The sequence below is a fragment of the Simochromis diagramma genome, unplaced genomic scaffold (assembly GCF_900408965.1).
Source record: "Simochromis diagramma unplaced genomic scaffold, fSimDia1.1 OVJJ01000603.1, whole genome shotgun sequence".
Classification (NCBI taxonomy): domain Eukaryota; kingdom Metazoa; phylum Chordata; class Actinopteri; order Cichliformes; family Cichlidae; genus Simochromis; species Simochromis diagramma.
In genome coordinates, this window is record NW_024387414.1 from 4,289,088 (window position 1) to 4,304,860 (window position 15,773).

The following is a 15,773-nucleotide window of genomic DNA, read 5'->3' on the forward strand; positions in this document are numbered from 1 at the left end:
AAAGCTGAGCTAGTGAACTAATATTAACATCTGGAAAAGATCCGGAAAAAGAGTAAAATAGATCCATTGCAATGAACTCCTTATGGAGATTTAACTTTTCTTCCTTTCCTGGTGTGGTCCAGAGAGACTCAATTTTTATTATTACAGCATTTAATGCACCATTTATTCCAGACTTCAAATAAAGGGTGCAACAGTGGTCTGTTTTCAGTTTGACATTTTTTAGAGAAATCAACTTTCTTAACTTCTACATGTTTAAATCCTCAGTTCTTTTCTCAACCTCAGTTTATATATATATATATATATATATATATATATATATATATATATTTTTTTTTTTTTTTTTTTTTTTTTTTTTTTTTTTTTCCGCTGGGTTGTAATAGTTCTCTGAGGTTTGGCCAAAGGGGCCAAAGGTAAGAGATGAGAATTCCGGAGTAAGTACTCAAAATTCCCATGGGATTAAATGCAACAATAATATATGGTATTCACAGTTAAACCCATGTGATCTAAATATAATCTAAATGTAATATGCATTTTAATACGTCACAAAGGTAAATGTAGTTAATTAGAGCAACAAAACTATCATATGAATCACAAAATATAATTCCCTCGTATGCAACTTGGAATGTTCTAGAGATCTGTGAAGGTAGCATATTAGTTTTGAGCGGAGACTGAGAAGGAGAGAACGTATAGCGGAGAAACACACGGGTGTCAGTTCAACACGTGCGACATACTTGGCTTTGTTTGTGTGTGACCAGACGTTAACAGTGTGAGGTGACATTTCCGAGAGTCGCACCACAGTGTAGAAAGGTGTTTTCAACTGCAACTGGTAAGGTTAAAGGTTGGTCGCGACAACTCGTCTGATCAGCGGACCCTGATATGGACCGTCGGAGAGCTGTAAAGTGACTTGCTGGCGCGCTGTAGCACAGACAGCGCGGTGTCCTCAGGAGGAGCCGAGAACTGGACTCAGTGGACTGGTGAGCAGCCACCGACAGAGCCACTGTGTTTCCATTTTTATGTGCAGTGTCTTTACTTATATTGGTCAAGGGACTTTAGTGAACAGGATTTACAAAGGGGTTATGCATAAAAATAAAAATAAAATAACAGTTATGACTTTATATCTTTATGACTGCATGTATGTTACTGTACATACATAACCAGTCCAGTACTTTTTGGCCACTTAAAATATCTTTATAGAACTCTTGCTATATTTGTTGCAATTTCTGTTGTCCTCTTCGCCAGATTACTCTTAAAAAGCCATTTTTTAATGTCAACGAGACTTTTTAACTGGATAGTAAACTAAAAGGCACTTTGCCAAAAACTGATTGCGGCTTCTACCTTGTGATAGGAATGTTGTTTGTGGCTCAAGATGACTTGATATCATTCATGAGGGATATATTTGACACATTTCACATAGCATAGGCCAACAAGTGTGGGGTTTTTTGTTTTTTGTTTTTTTTTTTGGGGGGGGGGGGGGGGGGGGGTAGCAGTGTAACTACGGGCCGTCGCTTCTTGGTAAATACCGAAAATCAGTTTTTGACAGGCAATCACATTTTGGCACAACACCACCAAGATGTGATAACCTGCTTCTGTGTTGCTTAATAATATTTCATAAGGTATTATTTAATTTAAAATATCTATTTCATTTTCATTTTCTTGTGGGGATAGGTTAATTGGATAATCCAAATTGTCACTATAGGTGTGAATGTGCGAATGATTGTCTGTCCCTGTGTGTTGGCCCTGCGACAGACTGGCGACCTGTCCAGGGTGTACCCCGCCTCTCGCCCTATGACAGCTGGGATAGGCTCCAGCGCCCCCCGCGACCCTGAAAAGGATAAGCGGAAGCGAATGGATGGATGGATGGATGGATGGATATTTCATTTTCTAAAGTAACTGTGATATCATTTGAATTTATAAAAATGTCTGTTTTTGTACATTTTTATGCTGCACCAAAGTACAGTAAATGTTCTGTTCTTGTGCTTAAGTTGTCTGGGATCAATTCTTTCATTAGTGTTTAAGTGTAACCTGCAGGCAAGGGGTTTATGGTTAGTTTCCTTGATTCCTGTCCATACCAAAACCATTGTGGAATCTGATGCAATAACTAATCCAACACCCAAAATAGTGGGTCTAAACTGATGTAAGAGGGTTTAGACTCAGTATAACGGGTGGAGTGCTACACTTTTCATGACATCTGTTGAAGTTCTTAGACCTGATATATAATTTTGAATAATTTGTGCATGTCTTTATGAAGGTGTCTGACACATCTTCTTGTCGATCTGGTTACCCACTAGCAGAGGAAGAACAGAAAACTTTCCTTGCCACTACTTAAAATGATAAACCTGTAATACCACAAGTCCATCACACCAAACCTCATTAGATCTAAGGTAAGTTTAAAGCAAACCACTACTAACGGAATTTTTGGAATAATACATGAGCTATTCTGATTAGAAATGAAATAGACTATGTAAAGAGAAACAGGTCAGGAAGAATAGAAAAATACAGCAGTCCAGTTACTTACAAAGACTTTATTTTCAAAGATTTGCATTTTATTTTACTGTGTGCTGCAACCTGTAGAACTGGTGTGGCGCAAGTTCCTGTTTTACTTCCTCAGCAAGCTGTAAGTATCAGCATTTCTTTAGTACTTAAAAGTACTTGATTATTGTGATAGTACTGAAAGAAATTGCCTGATGTGAGTCATTTCCTTTTCTGAGCTGTGAACCATAGATCTGTTAAAGCATGTGATATATGTAGATATGAAACTCCCATTTGATTTCATTCAGCAAACACAACCAGACAGAAAAATACCCTCTGGACCTCTTACAGCAGATCTATATCTGTTGATGAGTGAGACGCAATGTGGATTATACTTTTTATCACAACAGCCCTCTGTTTTTCTATGTCCCGAGCTGGTGGTGAGTAAACCTACCATGTTATCACTCTTATGTTGAAAGGAGTATACTTGTGAAGTGAATCTCAAAGTCATGAATCCTTGAAAAAGTAAAATTACCCAGCTTCTTTGTTACCAATAGCTATTAAGGACTCTAAGTCAACCAGTTTCACAAAACTACCTGCAATTTTATCAAGTGCTGATCAAATACTTGTAAAAGAACATCTTGTCTCTCATGTGTCTCTGGAGTTAGATGCCACTTAGACGTTTTATCAGCTTCCAGTCTTGTTTAAATGTATTCATTATGCTAATTTTGATCTTTCCTTTTCTGTGTGTTTTACTTTGACAGACTTTTGTGAAAATGTTCTTGATGAATGCCGAGACAGTGACCCGTCATGGATAGGGTAATTCAGCTTCTACTGTACATGTCGCATTCCTGTTTGTGAAAAATAAATTGTCCTACATGAATGAATAAATGCTGTCAGTACTTGTTAATTGTTTTCAACAGTGGCTGCTTTTCAGTGGTTTTACATGGCTTCATCATCAAATAAGAATCATTAGAGTATTAGTATACAGCCTCTAACATATACTCATTGTAACATATACTGCTGTTTCAAACGAGAACACAGTGTAACACTTTGGAATAACCATAATTTTGTATTATTGTTTAAGTGTATTGTGTATGTTGGCGTGTATTTAAACTTGTTACATACTTGATTCATCTAGAAACATTATTTGGATGATTTACTGTACTTTTTATATTTCTTTCTTATTTTTCTTTTTGGATTTTGTTAGCTGCTTGGAATTGACAAAGCTGTAGAATGTGATACTATGATAATATGGACATTATTATTTAATTATTGTCAGAGTTTCACAGCTCAGCGTTATTTTGTGCAAATTGAAAAGCACTGAAGGATGCTTAAACCAAATACAACAGAATCTATTTCTGTTCATCTCAAATTCTTGCAGTTTCATTTTTTCTCCTTTAAATGTATATCCATGAACAAATGAAGTAATCAAATAGCAGAGAAAGGTCCACTATGAAATAATTGATCTTACTTCTCATCTCTTTGCATTAGTTTGTCTTTTTTATCCTCAGTTATATCCCTGTTTGCATGTTTATATATCTGAACTATGTTAAATATCTGTTGGTAGTTGTTACGAGGATCGAATTATGACCTGCAAGCCAAGAGGCCGCTTCATGGGACGCATCAAACAACTCAAAGTAGTCTCGCTTCAAGAGGTGAGGTCATTTGGAGCTGAAGTGCTTTTTAGAAGTGAAAAAGTTACATTTGATCTGAATTTCTGTATTCTTGTATTAATGAACTCTAATTACTGACAACCAACACATTTTTTAAAGTTATGTTTTCGTGTATGCTTTTTAGGTTGATGTGAGTCCTACATTTGAACATAGAGTTCAGATCCCATCATCAGCTCTCCAGAGAAGCATAGGAAATGTGCCTGAGGTGGATGTCCTGGTGGTGGCCTCTGTAATAAACAGCAGTTATTTTAAGGTTGGTAACGCTAAAGGCAACAGAAAAAAAACTTAAATATCCCCAGGAGCAGAGTCTCTTCACAATCAGCTGTTGCTTATCATGAAAAATGATTAAAAGTTGCTCCTTTAATAAAGAGTTGTTTTCACTAAGGGCCACAATGAGAAATGTTTGCTTAAATTTAGTCTAAAATGTTTGTCTTATATTTGTCTTATATGACAAATTCCTCAACCAGTCTACAAACAACTTTATTAGACTTTAAAATGTTTATTTCAGAAAAGTAATGCATTCTGACTACAGTTCTATAAAAAGGCTACTCACAACAACAATCTTTGGCTACCTTTACCTAATATTACAATTTGTTTAATGGTCTGAAACATGTAAGTGCGAGAAATATAAAAGAAATCTTCAAAATGCAAATACTTTGTTCATAACACTGCGCTTGTGGCTGTACAAACTGTAGCTACAACTAGCCAACATTTAAAAAAAAAAATCTTGAAATTTAACTACAAGTCCTCTGCCAGGATTAAAGGCTAGATTAGTTTTTGAGATTTGAGATACATTTTTTCATATTAATCCCACCCTAACATTTTATTTATTTTATTTATTTATTTATTTTTTAGAAAGAGGGGCAATACATATTAATGAACATTTTAACAAATGTAAATATGACAGATTATAGGCTTGGGCTAATTTCCATCTGCAGACCCTCTGGCAGGTTGGTGTTAAACACAAGTTAGTAAAAACATACAGAGACACTATTTACAGGTCATGTGACAAGGACAAAAACAGTGATCACATTATACTAGAACAAACAATGACAAGGAGAGTGGACACAGAGGACAGTATAGATAACAATAACGGAAACACATCAATTATATTGCACAAACCCCAGTATTGCACATGCCCTGACCATCGTGATATTGCGTTCACCCATTGCACTAACAGTTGTTTCCCTTTTTGTAATACACTAACTCTTTTTCCGTCCAATATAAAACATGATTATTAAACATGATTACATGTTTGTGTGTCCCTCAGCCGCCCTTTTAAGTGACTCTTAAAGATGGGTAGACTTGTACTTTCCCTCACTGACAGTGGGAGACTATTCCAGAAGCTCACTCCCTGATATGACAGAGCATTCTGTGAAAAGGTGGTCCGCCTGAGTGCCAGTTCACAATCACCTCTAACAGTGGCTCGAGTCAGTCGAGACCCGGCAACACTGCTAGACTTTTGTTTAATAAAATCACTCATTGGTGGAGGCGCCACTAACATAACTGTTATGTGCCGTCCTTTCAGCTGAGTCCTCCCCAAAGAAGTAGGATACCACAAATTCACCGCAGAAATGGCAAAGTATTTAGGGACTCAGCCGTATGTGTGCGGGCAGGAAACCGTGCAGTCGAGAATCTCTCACAACCCATCACGTTAACCTTCAAACACAACAAAGAGGTAAAAAGACAAAAGTCTTGGACGAACATCTTAAATAGAAAATGTAACAACCTGTTTACCGTTCATTTTGATTCCAGGTTGAAAGTGGAACGTGTGTATTTTGGAAGGAAACATCAGCAAAGGATGGAACAGGTACTACTGGAGATGTCAACCTTCAGTGTTTTTGTTTCTAAATAAAATGACTTAGTTACTCCGAATGTTTTCTTTATAGGTTACTGGAGCAATGAAGGCTGTGACACAAATTACACGCCACATGAATTTATTTGCAGCTGCAACCATCTGAGCTTCTTTGCTGTGCTTGTGGTGAGCTGAAAATCTCTTCCTACGTATGATAAAAGCCTTTGGCAAACACCATGTTTATCTAATTAATATTTAATTAGATCAACATGTTGATAAACAATTTGAATTGAGAGGCTGTCTCAAATTTATACTGTATAAATAGCCACATATTTAGTTCCAGTCTTTCCACAACCAAATGACCAGAACTGAAATGTCAGCAATACACTCAAAGATGATAATTATGATATTTAAATTATAATTATAGTTATAAGTTCACTGTACACATACTTTCGTTGTGCATGTACAATAACAATAAAGGCCTATTCTATTCTATGAGCAAACTAGTGTGTTACACATAGATGGCATCAAGTCACAATGTAAGGCTATGGGTCAGCACACCTGTCACACTAATTTTAAGCTTTGCCAGCACATGGATCACTTACAGAAATAATTAACTCATCATATAGTTGTGATGAAGGGTGAACCAACCGATACATTCCCAACCATGTGTTGCACCAAAATGTCTTGCCATCTTAACATGGAAATTTAGCAATTGATCAATTAACAAATCTTGGTCTACTACTAAAACAAATTTCTTATGTAAAATACATTTCAAAACAACAACTTCATCTTTTTATGTTGCAGAATCCAGGAATATCGGTGACAAAAGCTGATGCCGACAAGCTAAACTACATCACTTACATTGGATCAGGACTCTCCGCCCCCTTCGCACTGATCAGTTTGTTCATCTATATTTATCTACAGTGAGTAGATATCATATTATTCACATTTAAAACTTTATAGTTTTCAGTTCCCAATTGTGATCAAATGAGAAACTGGAGAAAATAGACTGTATAAAAGCTATTGAGTTCGTTAGTGACAGCAGCTCAGTGATAAGGTCTCTGACCACAACACCCACACTCAAACATGAGCAGATGAAAATAAGAGATGAAAAAATAAGAACAAACCGATACTCTTAAGAATTTTGCATCTCAAACGATGAAGAAATTAAGGAAGTACCAGGTTGTTTCCAACTGCTTCTTAAACAAAGTATGCACAATTTGGACTTCTATACCTGGCTGATGCTCATACTAGCCTTTGGCTTCCAGCTGTCTTCCCCTAAATCAGTGATTAATGACCCACTCTTAGTCACGTTAAGTTTAAGGAAATCGTCATTCCAAACATTTAACAAATGCAGGCAAAGCATCAGCCAGACCTGACTGTGAGGTCTGAAGAGGAGGCAGCAGTGCAGTGTTATCAGGAAACTTCAAGTCTAGGAGCTGTCTGTGTACATGATAAAAACCAGAGGAGAAAAAACACAGCCCTCAGGAGAGCTGGAGTTTGATAGGTTTGAGAGGGTTGGACATTTTACAGAAATCCCATTCAAGTTTCTCAGTTAAAAAATTCAAATGTAACATTAAAATCTGATCAAGTAAAATAATTTCAGAGGCCAGTCAGTCCATCAGTACATGGGGCTGCACCTTATCAAAAGCAGAAGATGCTTATATGCTGTATGATCTAGAACAATGAGCTTATCATCATCTATATCAATGTTTACTTTATAAGCAAACAGCAGTGGCTCTAATCTGTCATCAGTTGAAGACACAACCTCATCAGTTTTTTTTAATCACAAGATGTGTAAATGCAGCTGATCTTAACTCATTTAGTTTTCTTGCATCTTTTTTAGTATTGTGATTAATATGGTTTTTTTTCTAAATGACTTCACATCAGTTACATTTCATTTGTTCTGTATGCTGGTTATGTTTCCACCCTCTACACATCTCTGTACGATTGTAGAAAAATCCTCACTGAGCTAGATGGCATCGGGGGCCAGCAGCTGTCCTAATATTCACCATTTTCAAGATGGTTTCAGCCTGTTCTAGTGACATGACAAAATGATTCTGAGAAAGATTCACTAGTATGAAAAAAACATTTTTTCATTTCACATTCCTCCATTGCTTCCTCACTTCTCCACAGCTGGTGTTAGCAGCAGCACCAGCAACCTGTAAGGATTGGTTACTATTTGTTGCTGGTTCACAGTCAGGCAACCCTGACGGCTTACATGCCGTTACTTTGACACATTTTGCTGCATTTATGTTTAGTTTAGTTTTTTTTTATTGTTTTCTCTCAGCTTTCCAGCTCCACCTTTTCACCACTTCTTCCACACTAAACTTTTTCACAAGGTGCGTGAGAAGGTAGAGGGGAGCCGGTCGCATTAAGAAAGTTGATTGAACAATCCAGTGGCAGTATTTAAAAAATGAACAAATGAGCTGCTGTCAGTGCTTTGACACCTGTTGTGCCAAGGTAGTTATCTCCTACAGCATTTGTTTCCCCTGCGCTCCCGACGGGGGAGAAACTAATTCTGTCAGAGATAACTAGCTTTGCATGACACCTGGTGCATGGCGGCCCTTCAGGCAAATACAAGCAAAGGGAACCCATACAGTTAATATACATACATTTAATAAAATGTAATGGAGTAGCATGATGATGCAAGTATTTCCCGTTTTTTCATAATATTAGTTTTGACTATGATATTATACAGAAGACAAGTTATTGCAGGAAGAAGAGGAGTGGGAAAAGGTGGTGGCAGAAGGGGATTGGGGGGGAGCAGTATATCTTGAGGTTCAATGTTGTTATGGCACTGAGAAGTAAACTGCTTTTGATGCTGTTTCTCAGGTGGCAACAGGTCAAAAGTGAGACCAAGATTATTTACTCAACCCTGCTAAATTGAGTAAGTCCTGTAGAGAGGCCGTAGTTTCTGCACAATGTGATACAGTACTTTCTGTAAAAAGTCGTGAGCTGTTTTTGACTCACTTTGGTCTTCTCGAGTACTCTGATGAAATGAAGTCATAGCTGTACCTTCTGCTAACTGCAGAGTCTTCTTTAAATTGCAACAATTAAAGTCTCACAAGGAGGAATTTAGCAAACGGAGCAAATAGAGTCCAGTTTGTGCATTAGGTCAGCGATTATCTGAGGAGTAGCTGACATGTTGACTTGTGGATGATTAAACACTGCTGTATAAAACAACTGTTGTTGTTTGGCAAATAGAATACATGGAGTGAATTTATCCACAGTTCCACTGCAGCAGTACATATCCTGATGTTTGCAGTATTACACCGCTTCCATTTACATAAACAGCTGGTATCTGTAGAGCTCTGTAGGGAAAGAAGAAACTCTTGACTCAGACTAACTCTCCTATGTGTGTCTCCACAGCAATGTAATTACATAAAATAAAATAGAATGCACTCATACTCTGCATCACCAAAGAACTTACTAATAGCCTGTAATACTCTGACAGAGTATATCTGAGTCTGGTTTGTGGCAAAAACCTCTGAGGACACAAATACTGTGAGTTCCTACTGTGCTGTTTATGAACTAAAGGGTCGAACCTTTGCTACAGATGTATTTGCTAACTTTTGTCAGGGTTCCCTGTATAAAGAAACATCCCTCTTCCTTTAACAGTTGTCTCTGCAAAGACTGATGAGCGTGTGAGGTTGCAGAGATTGCGTCACAAAAGCTCAGTTGCTGCTTACATTTTGGGAACTATTTTTTTTCAACATGTTGATACTGGTATAAACAAAATGTAGTCACTTCCCCAGAGACATCTTCTGTCAAGTAGCCTCAAAGAAACACTGCTACGAGGGCCTGGAAATGCCATAAAAAAAACCCTGAACATTAGGAAAACAAACTCAATAATATTAATGGTAAAAAAAATGTGATTGTGAATGAAATTTGTAAAGTAATTAATTAAAGAAATGTTGTGTACATTAATATATCTGCCTGAGAGTGATTTTGTCATGTTTGTCTTTGTAATTTGTTTGTTTAATGAATTTGTTGATTTTCCCATTTCAGTTCAACCCATATTCTGTTACATTTCTAACATTATATGATGCAAATGAGGCGACTGCTACTCAAAGTGTGGTATTAAGTGAACTTTGTGGCTACATCTAGTTAAGAGACCATTAGAGAAGTGAGGCTACAGCCTCTTGGCCTTTCTTACATATAGTTTTATCTGCTGCATTAGTGTGGAGTTATTACCATCATCTCACATCTAAAAAGGCAAGATAATGTCCAATATCTCCACAGTTGGCAACAAGAGAATAATTCTGTTTCTGTTTTAGTCGGCGGCATCCTGAGAAATCCATAAGTCTGCACATGCAGCTAACAGTGGCGATGTTCTGCCTCCATCTCACCTTCCTGCTGTCCAGCCTCCTGGCCCAACTACTGAAGGAAAAAGAGGACGGCTCATCTTGCCTGGTACTGGGTCTGGTTTTACACTGGTCCCTGCTGGCCACCCTGACCTGGAGTGCTCTGGAGGGGTTCCACCTCTACCTTCTGCTCATCCGGGTCTTTAACATCTATGTGAGGAGGTACCTGCTCAAACTCAGCCTGATTGGATGGGGTGAGTGTCGTTTAGGTGGGACGCTGCTCTGCAATACACTGTCACAAATCTTTAAATGAAAGTGGATTGTGTTGAAGTGTTACATCACAATAAAGGCTTAAACCCTTTATTGTGATGTATTGTGATGTCAAGTAAATTCGCCTTATTTGCATAACCTATTTAAGCACAACAGACACTGACCAAACACTAGGGCAAATAGGTACAAAACTACTTAAAAAAATCACGAATCATGAATTTTCTTGTATGTATTTTAAAAGTAATTAAATGACACTGTTATAAATTAGGCCTTAACTGAAAAGGCTGTCTAAGAGAGATGTGTTTTAAGTTCAGATAATAATACTGTGAAACAGACGATCTGATATGGACGATCGTATATTGTTCAGCTTTAGTCATTCTAATTTATTCTGTTGTTTAGAATCAACAGCTGTTGGTAAGATCACCTGTGCAGTCAACATGGGGCACAAAATTTTAAGGACAGGGTTCGTACAGGTGCTTGAAATCCTTGAAAATGATAGAATTTTAATATTGTCTTTTCAAGGTTTGAAAAGTGCTTGAATTTCAGATGTGGTGCTTAAAAGTGCTTGAAAGTGTAACTTTATGTCATTCACCACAAATAACTTTCTGATTGAATAGTTTTCTCATCAGATAGAGAAATAAAATGAGTCGCAAAATGTAAAAACAAAATTTCAATTTGGGTCGAAAGTGCGGACTTCAAACTATACACCAGTTTTTAAATTGTGTTGATCGGCCATGTAAAACCAGAGGTATGATAAAAAATACACGCAATGTTTTTTTCTTCATAAAACAGTGGTGTTTGCAGGGGGAACAAACAGCACTAGCAATCACTCTCAGCCTGGGAGTGAAAAAAAGGAAAAGAAAAAATACTCCTTCCCTATTGGTGGAAAAATGCACCATTTCGACCAATCAAAAAATGTGGCATTTGGTTGTTTAGGAAGAGGGGGAAGTTTTAGGAGTGACACCAGCGAGAGAGAGCAAGTGAGCGAAAGAAAGAGAAAGTGAGTTTTGATAGATACGTGATAGAATTGTGACGTTTACCATGTTTGGAGTCTCACGTTAGTGTGTTATCTCGTGTAGTTAGTGTGTAGTGTAGTCGTTGTTTTGTTTTGTGTGTCACTTCTACTAGAGAATGTCACAGTTGCTGCAAAAAAGCCACAAAAGGCAGATCGCAGTGTAAACGCTGTCTCCAGGTGGAAAACAGGAGTGACACACCTGCTGTCAGACCTGCAGGTTTATCCCTGTGCTGTTCTCCTCTGTCTTAGTGGATACAAATTATTTTTTGGAGTTGCATAAAGAATTTGTGTGCCTTCCTATTTGGTGCAGAACACCTTACTGTTCTGTAAGTAGTTTTAAATGGTTATATAAAAACGTCTTAGCCTTGGTTGCATTTTTGGGTGTAAATAGTACCGTATAACTTTGTTGTTTGCAAAACTTGTGCATATTTTTTTTTAAATGTACAATTTCTATTTGCATTTCAAGTCTGAATTTAGATCAGTTGTGCTTATACAGTATGTCAAAATGAGAACATAACAGATGGGCAAGATAAACAGTTTTTAAAGGTGAAATATAGACGCCAAATAAAAAGTAGTCAAAAACGGCCAATTATACCCTGGACCCCAGAGGGTTAAAGGCTAAAAGCAAAGTTGTCACCAAGTACTGTTTATATTTCTATGTATTTCTGCAGCTTTTTAAAGTATTAACTTAGTGCCTTTGGGTGAAATAATGGTAATATGAGGGACCGATCCATTCGGTCACAAAGAATAGCCACTTGTTTCCGTGCTACCAAAGTTCCCCGGCTTTCATTCACAATGTGATTATCGTCAGCACCTACACATTAAACTACTTAAACATTATAAATGTCTTCAAGCTCACAATGAGGCCACAATAAGGCCTGTATCTACTGTCTCAGCCACTGAGACAGTAGATACATTTATATGTGTTTTTATAAATGAATATTTCATACTTTAAGGCTGCCTGTTTATTTAAGGGAGATGAACAAAATACTGTAGCGGGTCAGGGCTGTTTGGGGTTTGACAGCTATGTTTTGTTGTTCCAGGCGGCAGCGTTATGTTGCCATGGTTACAGGTGATGCTCTCTCTCTCTCTGCAACTGTGTGTTTCTGGGTGGAGAGAGCGCCTTTTTTTCGTGTGGTTGTTGTTATGCTAGAGCTACGCCGAGCAGTTGAGGTAGCGGCGTTGTGTTTCCTGTTGACTACTAATAAACGTCTGTGCTCCCTGGCTAACTCTGCGGGAAGTAAGACCAAATGATCCCTCTGTCTCCTCATTGTCTGAGCTCGCCACAATGCATTAGAATTGTACGTGATAATATCATAGATGATAGATTAAATAAAAAAATTTTAAGTAGATGCTTGTGCGTTCTTAAAGTCTTATATATTGAATTGAACTATGTGATCTATTCAAAGCCTCTTGCAGTCAGTGCTGTTCTCCATGCCTGTCTGACTGTACATGATGTTATTAGCACAAACACTTTAAAGGTGATCATTTAGGACTTCAGCAATAATGCAGACAGCAATGTAGTTAAACATCTTACAGTTAGTTTTATTAGGAATTAACTTAAAAAACAAACAAACATCTGTCTCCTATTTTTTGTGTCATACAGGAAAGAAGCATCAATATCTGATGAGAAGACTTATTTATTTCTGTTTTGTTTGTTTTTTTTTTCAATAGGAAATGAATATCTAACAAGTTGATCTGATCACATTTTCACATCTTAATTCTTAAGTGAAATGCGCATTTTGAGTTTATACAATATATGCATTTAAGGCGACTATTTCCTTTTGCAGTATGTTTGTCTGGTGCGTTTTTCTATGTCTTAACAAAAGGGCAACAAAGATGTTTAAGTTCACCTTGGATGATTTGTTTTAATTTTCACATGGTCTTACTGAGGCGATGCGAACTGAAATTTGCATTCTTTGGGGGGGGGCGGGGAGTAAATGTGCTGGAAAAGCTTGAAAAGGGACCTTAAAGCAGAAAAACAGTGACAATAATGCCTCACGCTGTCCTAAAGAACATTCAGCTGACATTAATTCTGTCTTCCATGTTTTCAGGTTTTCCTACACTGGTTACAGCTGTTTGTGGGATTTCACGTGTTTATGGCAAATACACTCTGAAATACAGCAACAGCAATTTAACACAACACATGTAAGAACCTATCTTTGGTATCATTTTATATTGGAGTGAGCCAGGAGATTTTATTTCTTAGCAAATTCATGCTGTTTTTTAAATTTCTTTATTAATGAGCAGGTGCTGGATGAGCAACGAGTCTGAACAAAAGCTCCTCATAGTCAGCTACATCACTACCGTGGCTTTTCCTTTCTTGGTGGTTGTGTTCAATGCCTGCATGCTGGGGCTGGTGGTGTTTAAGATGTTGGATCTAAGAAGGGGTGATAGAAGCTTTGGAAGCAGCAGTGACTGGAAGAAGATAAACAAAGAGAGAAAGAAGAGGTTATGGAAGGACTGTGTCACAGTGCTGGGCCTCAGCTGTGTGCTTGGGTTACCTTGGGGGTTAGCCAGCACTACATACGTTTCACTCGCTGGGATCTACATATTCACCGTATTGAACTCCCTTCAAGGTTAGTATGCGACCATCATGTCAAGGATTAACTGGACTTTGATCATTTAATAGAAGAACTGACAAACTATGTCTTTCTCTTCACAGGTCTATTTATTTTCCTGTGGTCTGTGGCGATGGCCTGGTCAAAATCTCAACCTGAAAATAACTCATCAATCAGAGACTCTTCCTCTCAGAAAATGATGACTACTAGTTTCAACAGCAGAAACTGAAAAGACTAATGCATTATCCATGACCTATATTAGGTGTTGCGCTTCTATTGATATGTAGTTCAGTATAACCAATAGGGCTGCCACGATTAGTCGACTATCAAAATCGTCGACGACTGATTTAATAGTTGACGCGTCATTTGAAGCTTTGTTTGCTTTTTTTGATGTATTGTGCACTTAGAGATGCCCTTCTGTATAACCTGGTTGTAATGAGTGGCTCTTTGAGTTTACATTGCATCACCCTTTGAGGTCTTTCTGATAAATCGTTCCTAGTGATGTACCTACTTATAATTAAGTTATTATTTATAGCACCTTTCAGGTAAAAAGGAAAAACAACTAGAGTAATCTCTAAATGATCTATATACATTAAGAGTATTTTCAAATACATTATATTTAATCTCCCCAATTCTTCCCAGATACTGATACTGTTAATATTCAACTCCATCATCATGACCTGACATAAGAAGTCGAACCAGGTGGCAGGTGCCACAAGGTGGCAGCAATACCCACAGGAGACACTCTTCCTCTTTTTTTATGCATGAAGATAAGATAAGATAACCTTTATTAGACCCACGTGTGGGAAATTTGTTTTGTTACAGCAGTGGAGAGTGGAAAGTTACATGGAAAATTAGAAAAAAGAAAAACACTGGAATAAGATATCAATAGATACTGTGCGCAACTGTACACAATAGAATATAATAAAATAAAATACTATATACAATCGAATAAAATAGAATACAAATGCTATATACAATTGAGTATAATACAACGATGCCAGAAAAGAGTATTGTACTTAGTGTTATTGCTATTGCACATGTGTGGATGTGTGTGTTTGATCAGTTGAAGTCTTTGTTGTGGAGTCTGACAGCAACAGGGGGGAAAGACCTGCAAAATCTCTCCATCCCACATTGTGGGTGCCACAGCTGCCACTGAAGGAGCTGCTCAGTGCTCTCAGAGTCTCCTGCATGGGGTGGGAGATGTTGTCCAACAGGGATGACAGCTTAGCCACCATTCTCCTGTCACTCACCACCTCCACTGCATCCAGAGGGCATCCTAGAACAGAGCTGGCCCTTCTGATCAGCCTGTTCAGTCTCTTCCTGTCCCCAGCAGAGATGCTGCTGCCTCAGCAGACCACACTGTAAAAGATGGCTGAGGCCACCACAGAGTCATAGAAGGTCTTCAGGAGTCGGCCCTTCACTCCAAAAGACCTGAGCCTCCGCAGCAGGTACAGCCTGCTCTGCCCTTTCCTGCATAGGGCGTCTGAATTATGAGTCCAGTCCAGTTTATTGTTCAGATGAACACCAAGGTACCTCTAGCTGTCCACAGTCTCAATATCAATACCTTGGATGTTCAGTGGTTGCAGTGGAGGACGTTTGTGCCTGCAGAAGTCTACCACCAGCTCCTTGGTTTTACTGGTCTTGATCTGGAGGTAGTTCTGCAGGCACCAGTCC

The 15,773-nt window shown here is 38.0% G+C and overlaps 1 protein-coding gene across 1 annotated transcript; it reads left to right on the forward strand.

The window, feature by feature from the left end:
• The first annotated feature begins 678 nt into the window (after positions 1 to 678).
• LOC120721049 (adhesion G-protein coupled receptor G1-like) lies at positions 679 to 15,346 on the forward strand. The gene is made up of 14 exons (XM_040011055.1): positions 679 to 974; positions 2,249 to 2,614; positions 2,778 to 2,909; positions 3,234 to 3,288; positions 4,040 to 4,127; positions 4,270 to 4,398; positions 5,674 to 5,823; positions 5,901 to 5,955; positions 6,035 to 6,126; positions 6,748 to 6,866; positions 10,224 to 10,504; positions 13,590 to 13,683; positions 13,786 to 14,114; positions 14,201 to 15,346. The coding sequence occupies exons 3-14, from the start codon at positions 2,852 to 2,854 to the stop codon at positions 14,323 to 14,325; spliced, it is 1,575 nt and encodes a 524-aa protein (XP_039866989.1). The 5' UTR covers positions 679 to 974; positions 2,249 to 2,614; positions 2,778 to 2,851; the 3' UTR covers positions 14,326 to 15,346.
• The last annotated feature ends 427 nt before the right edge of the window (positions 15,347 to 15,773 follow it).

What these genes read in the sequence shown, in the direction of transcription:
- LOC120721049 (XM_040011055.1), top strand. Translation starts at nt 2,852, where the DNA reads ATGTGGATTATACTTTTTATCACAACAGCCCTCTGTTTTTCTATGTCC. An exon ending in AAGTAGTCTCGCTTCAAGAG is followed by an intron (nt 4,128 to 4,269) that starts GTGAGGTCATTT and finishes TATGCTTTTTAG; the next exon opens with GTTGATGTGAGTCCTACATT. An exon ending in TAAACAGCAGTTATTTTAAG is followed by an intron (nt 4,399 to 5,673) that starts GTTGGTAACGCT and finishes CCGTCCTTTCAG; the next exon opens with CTGAGTCCTCCCCAAAGAAG.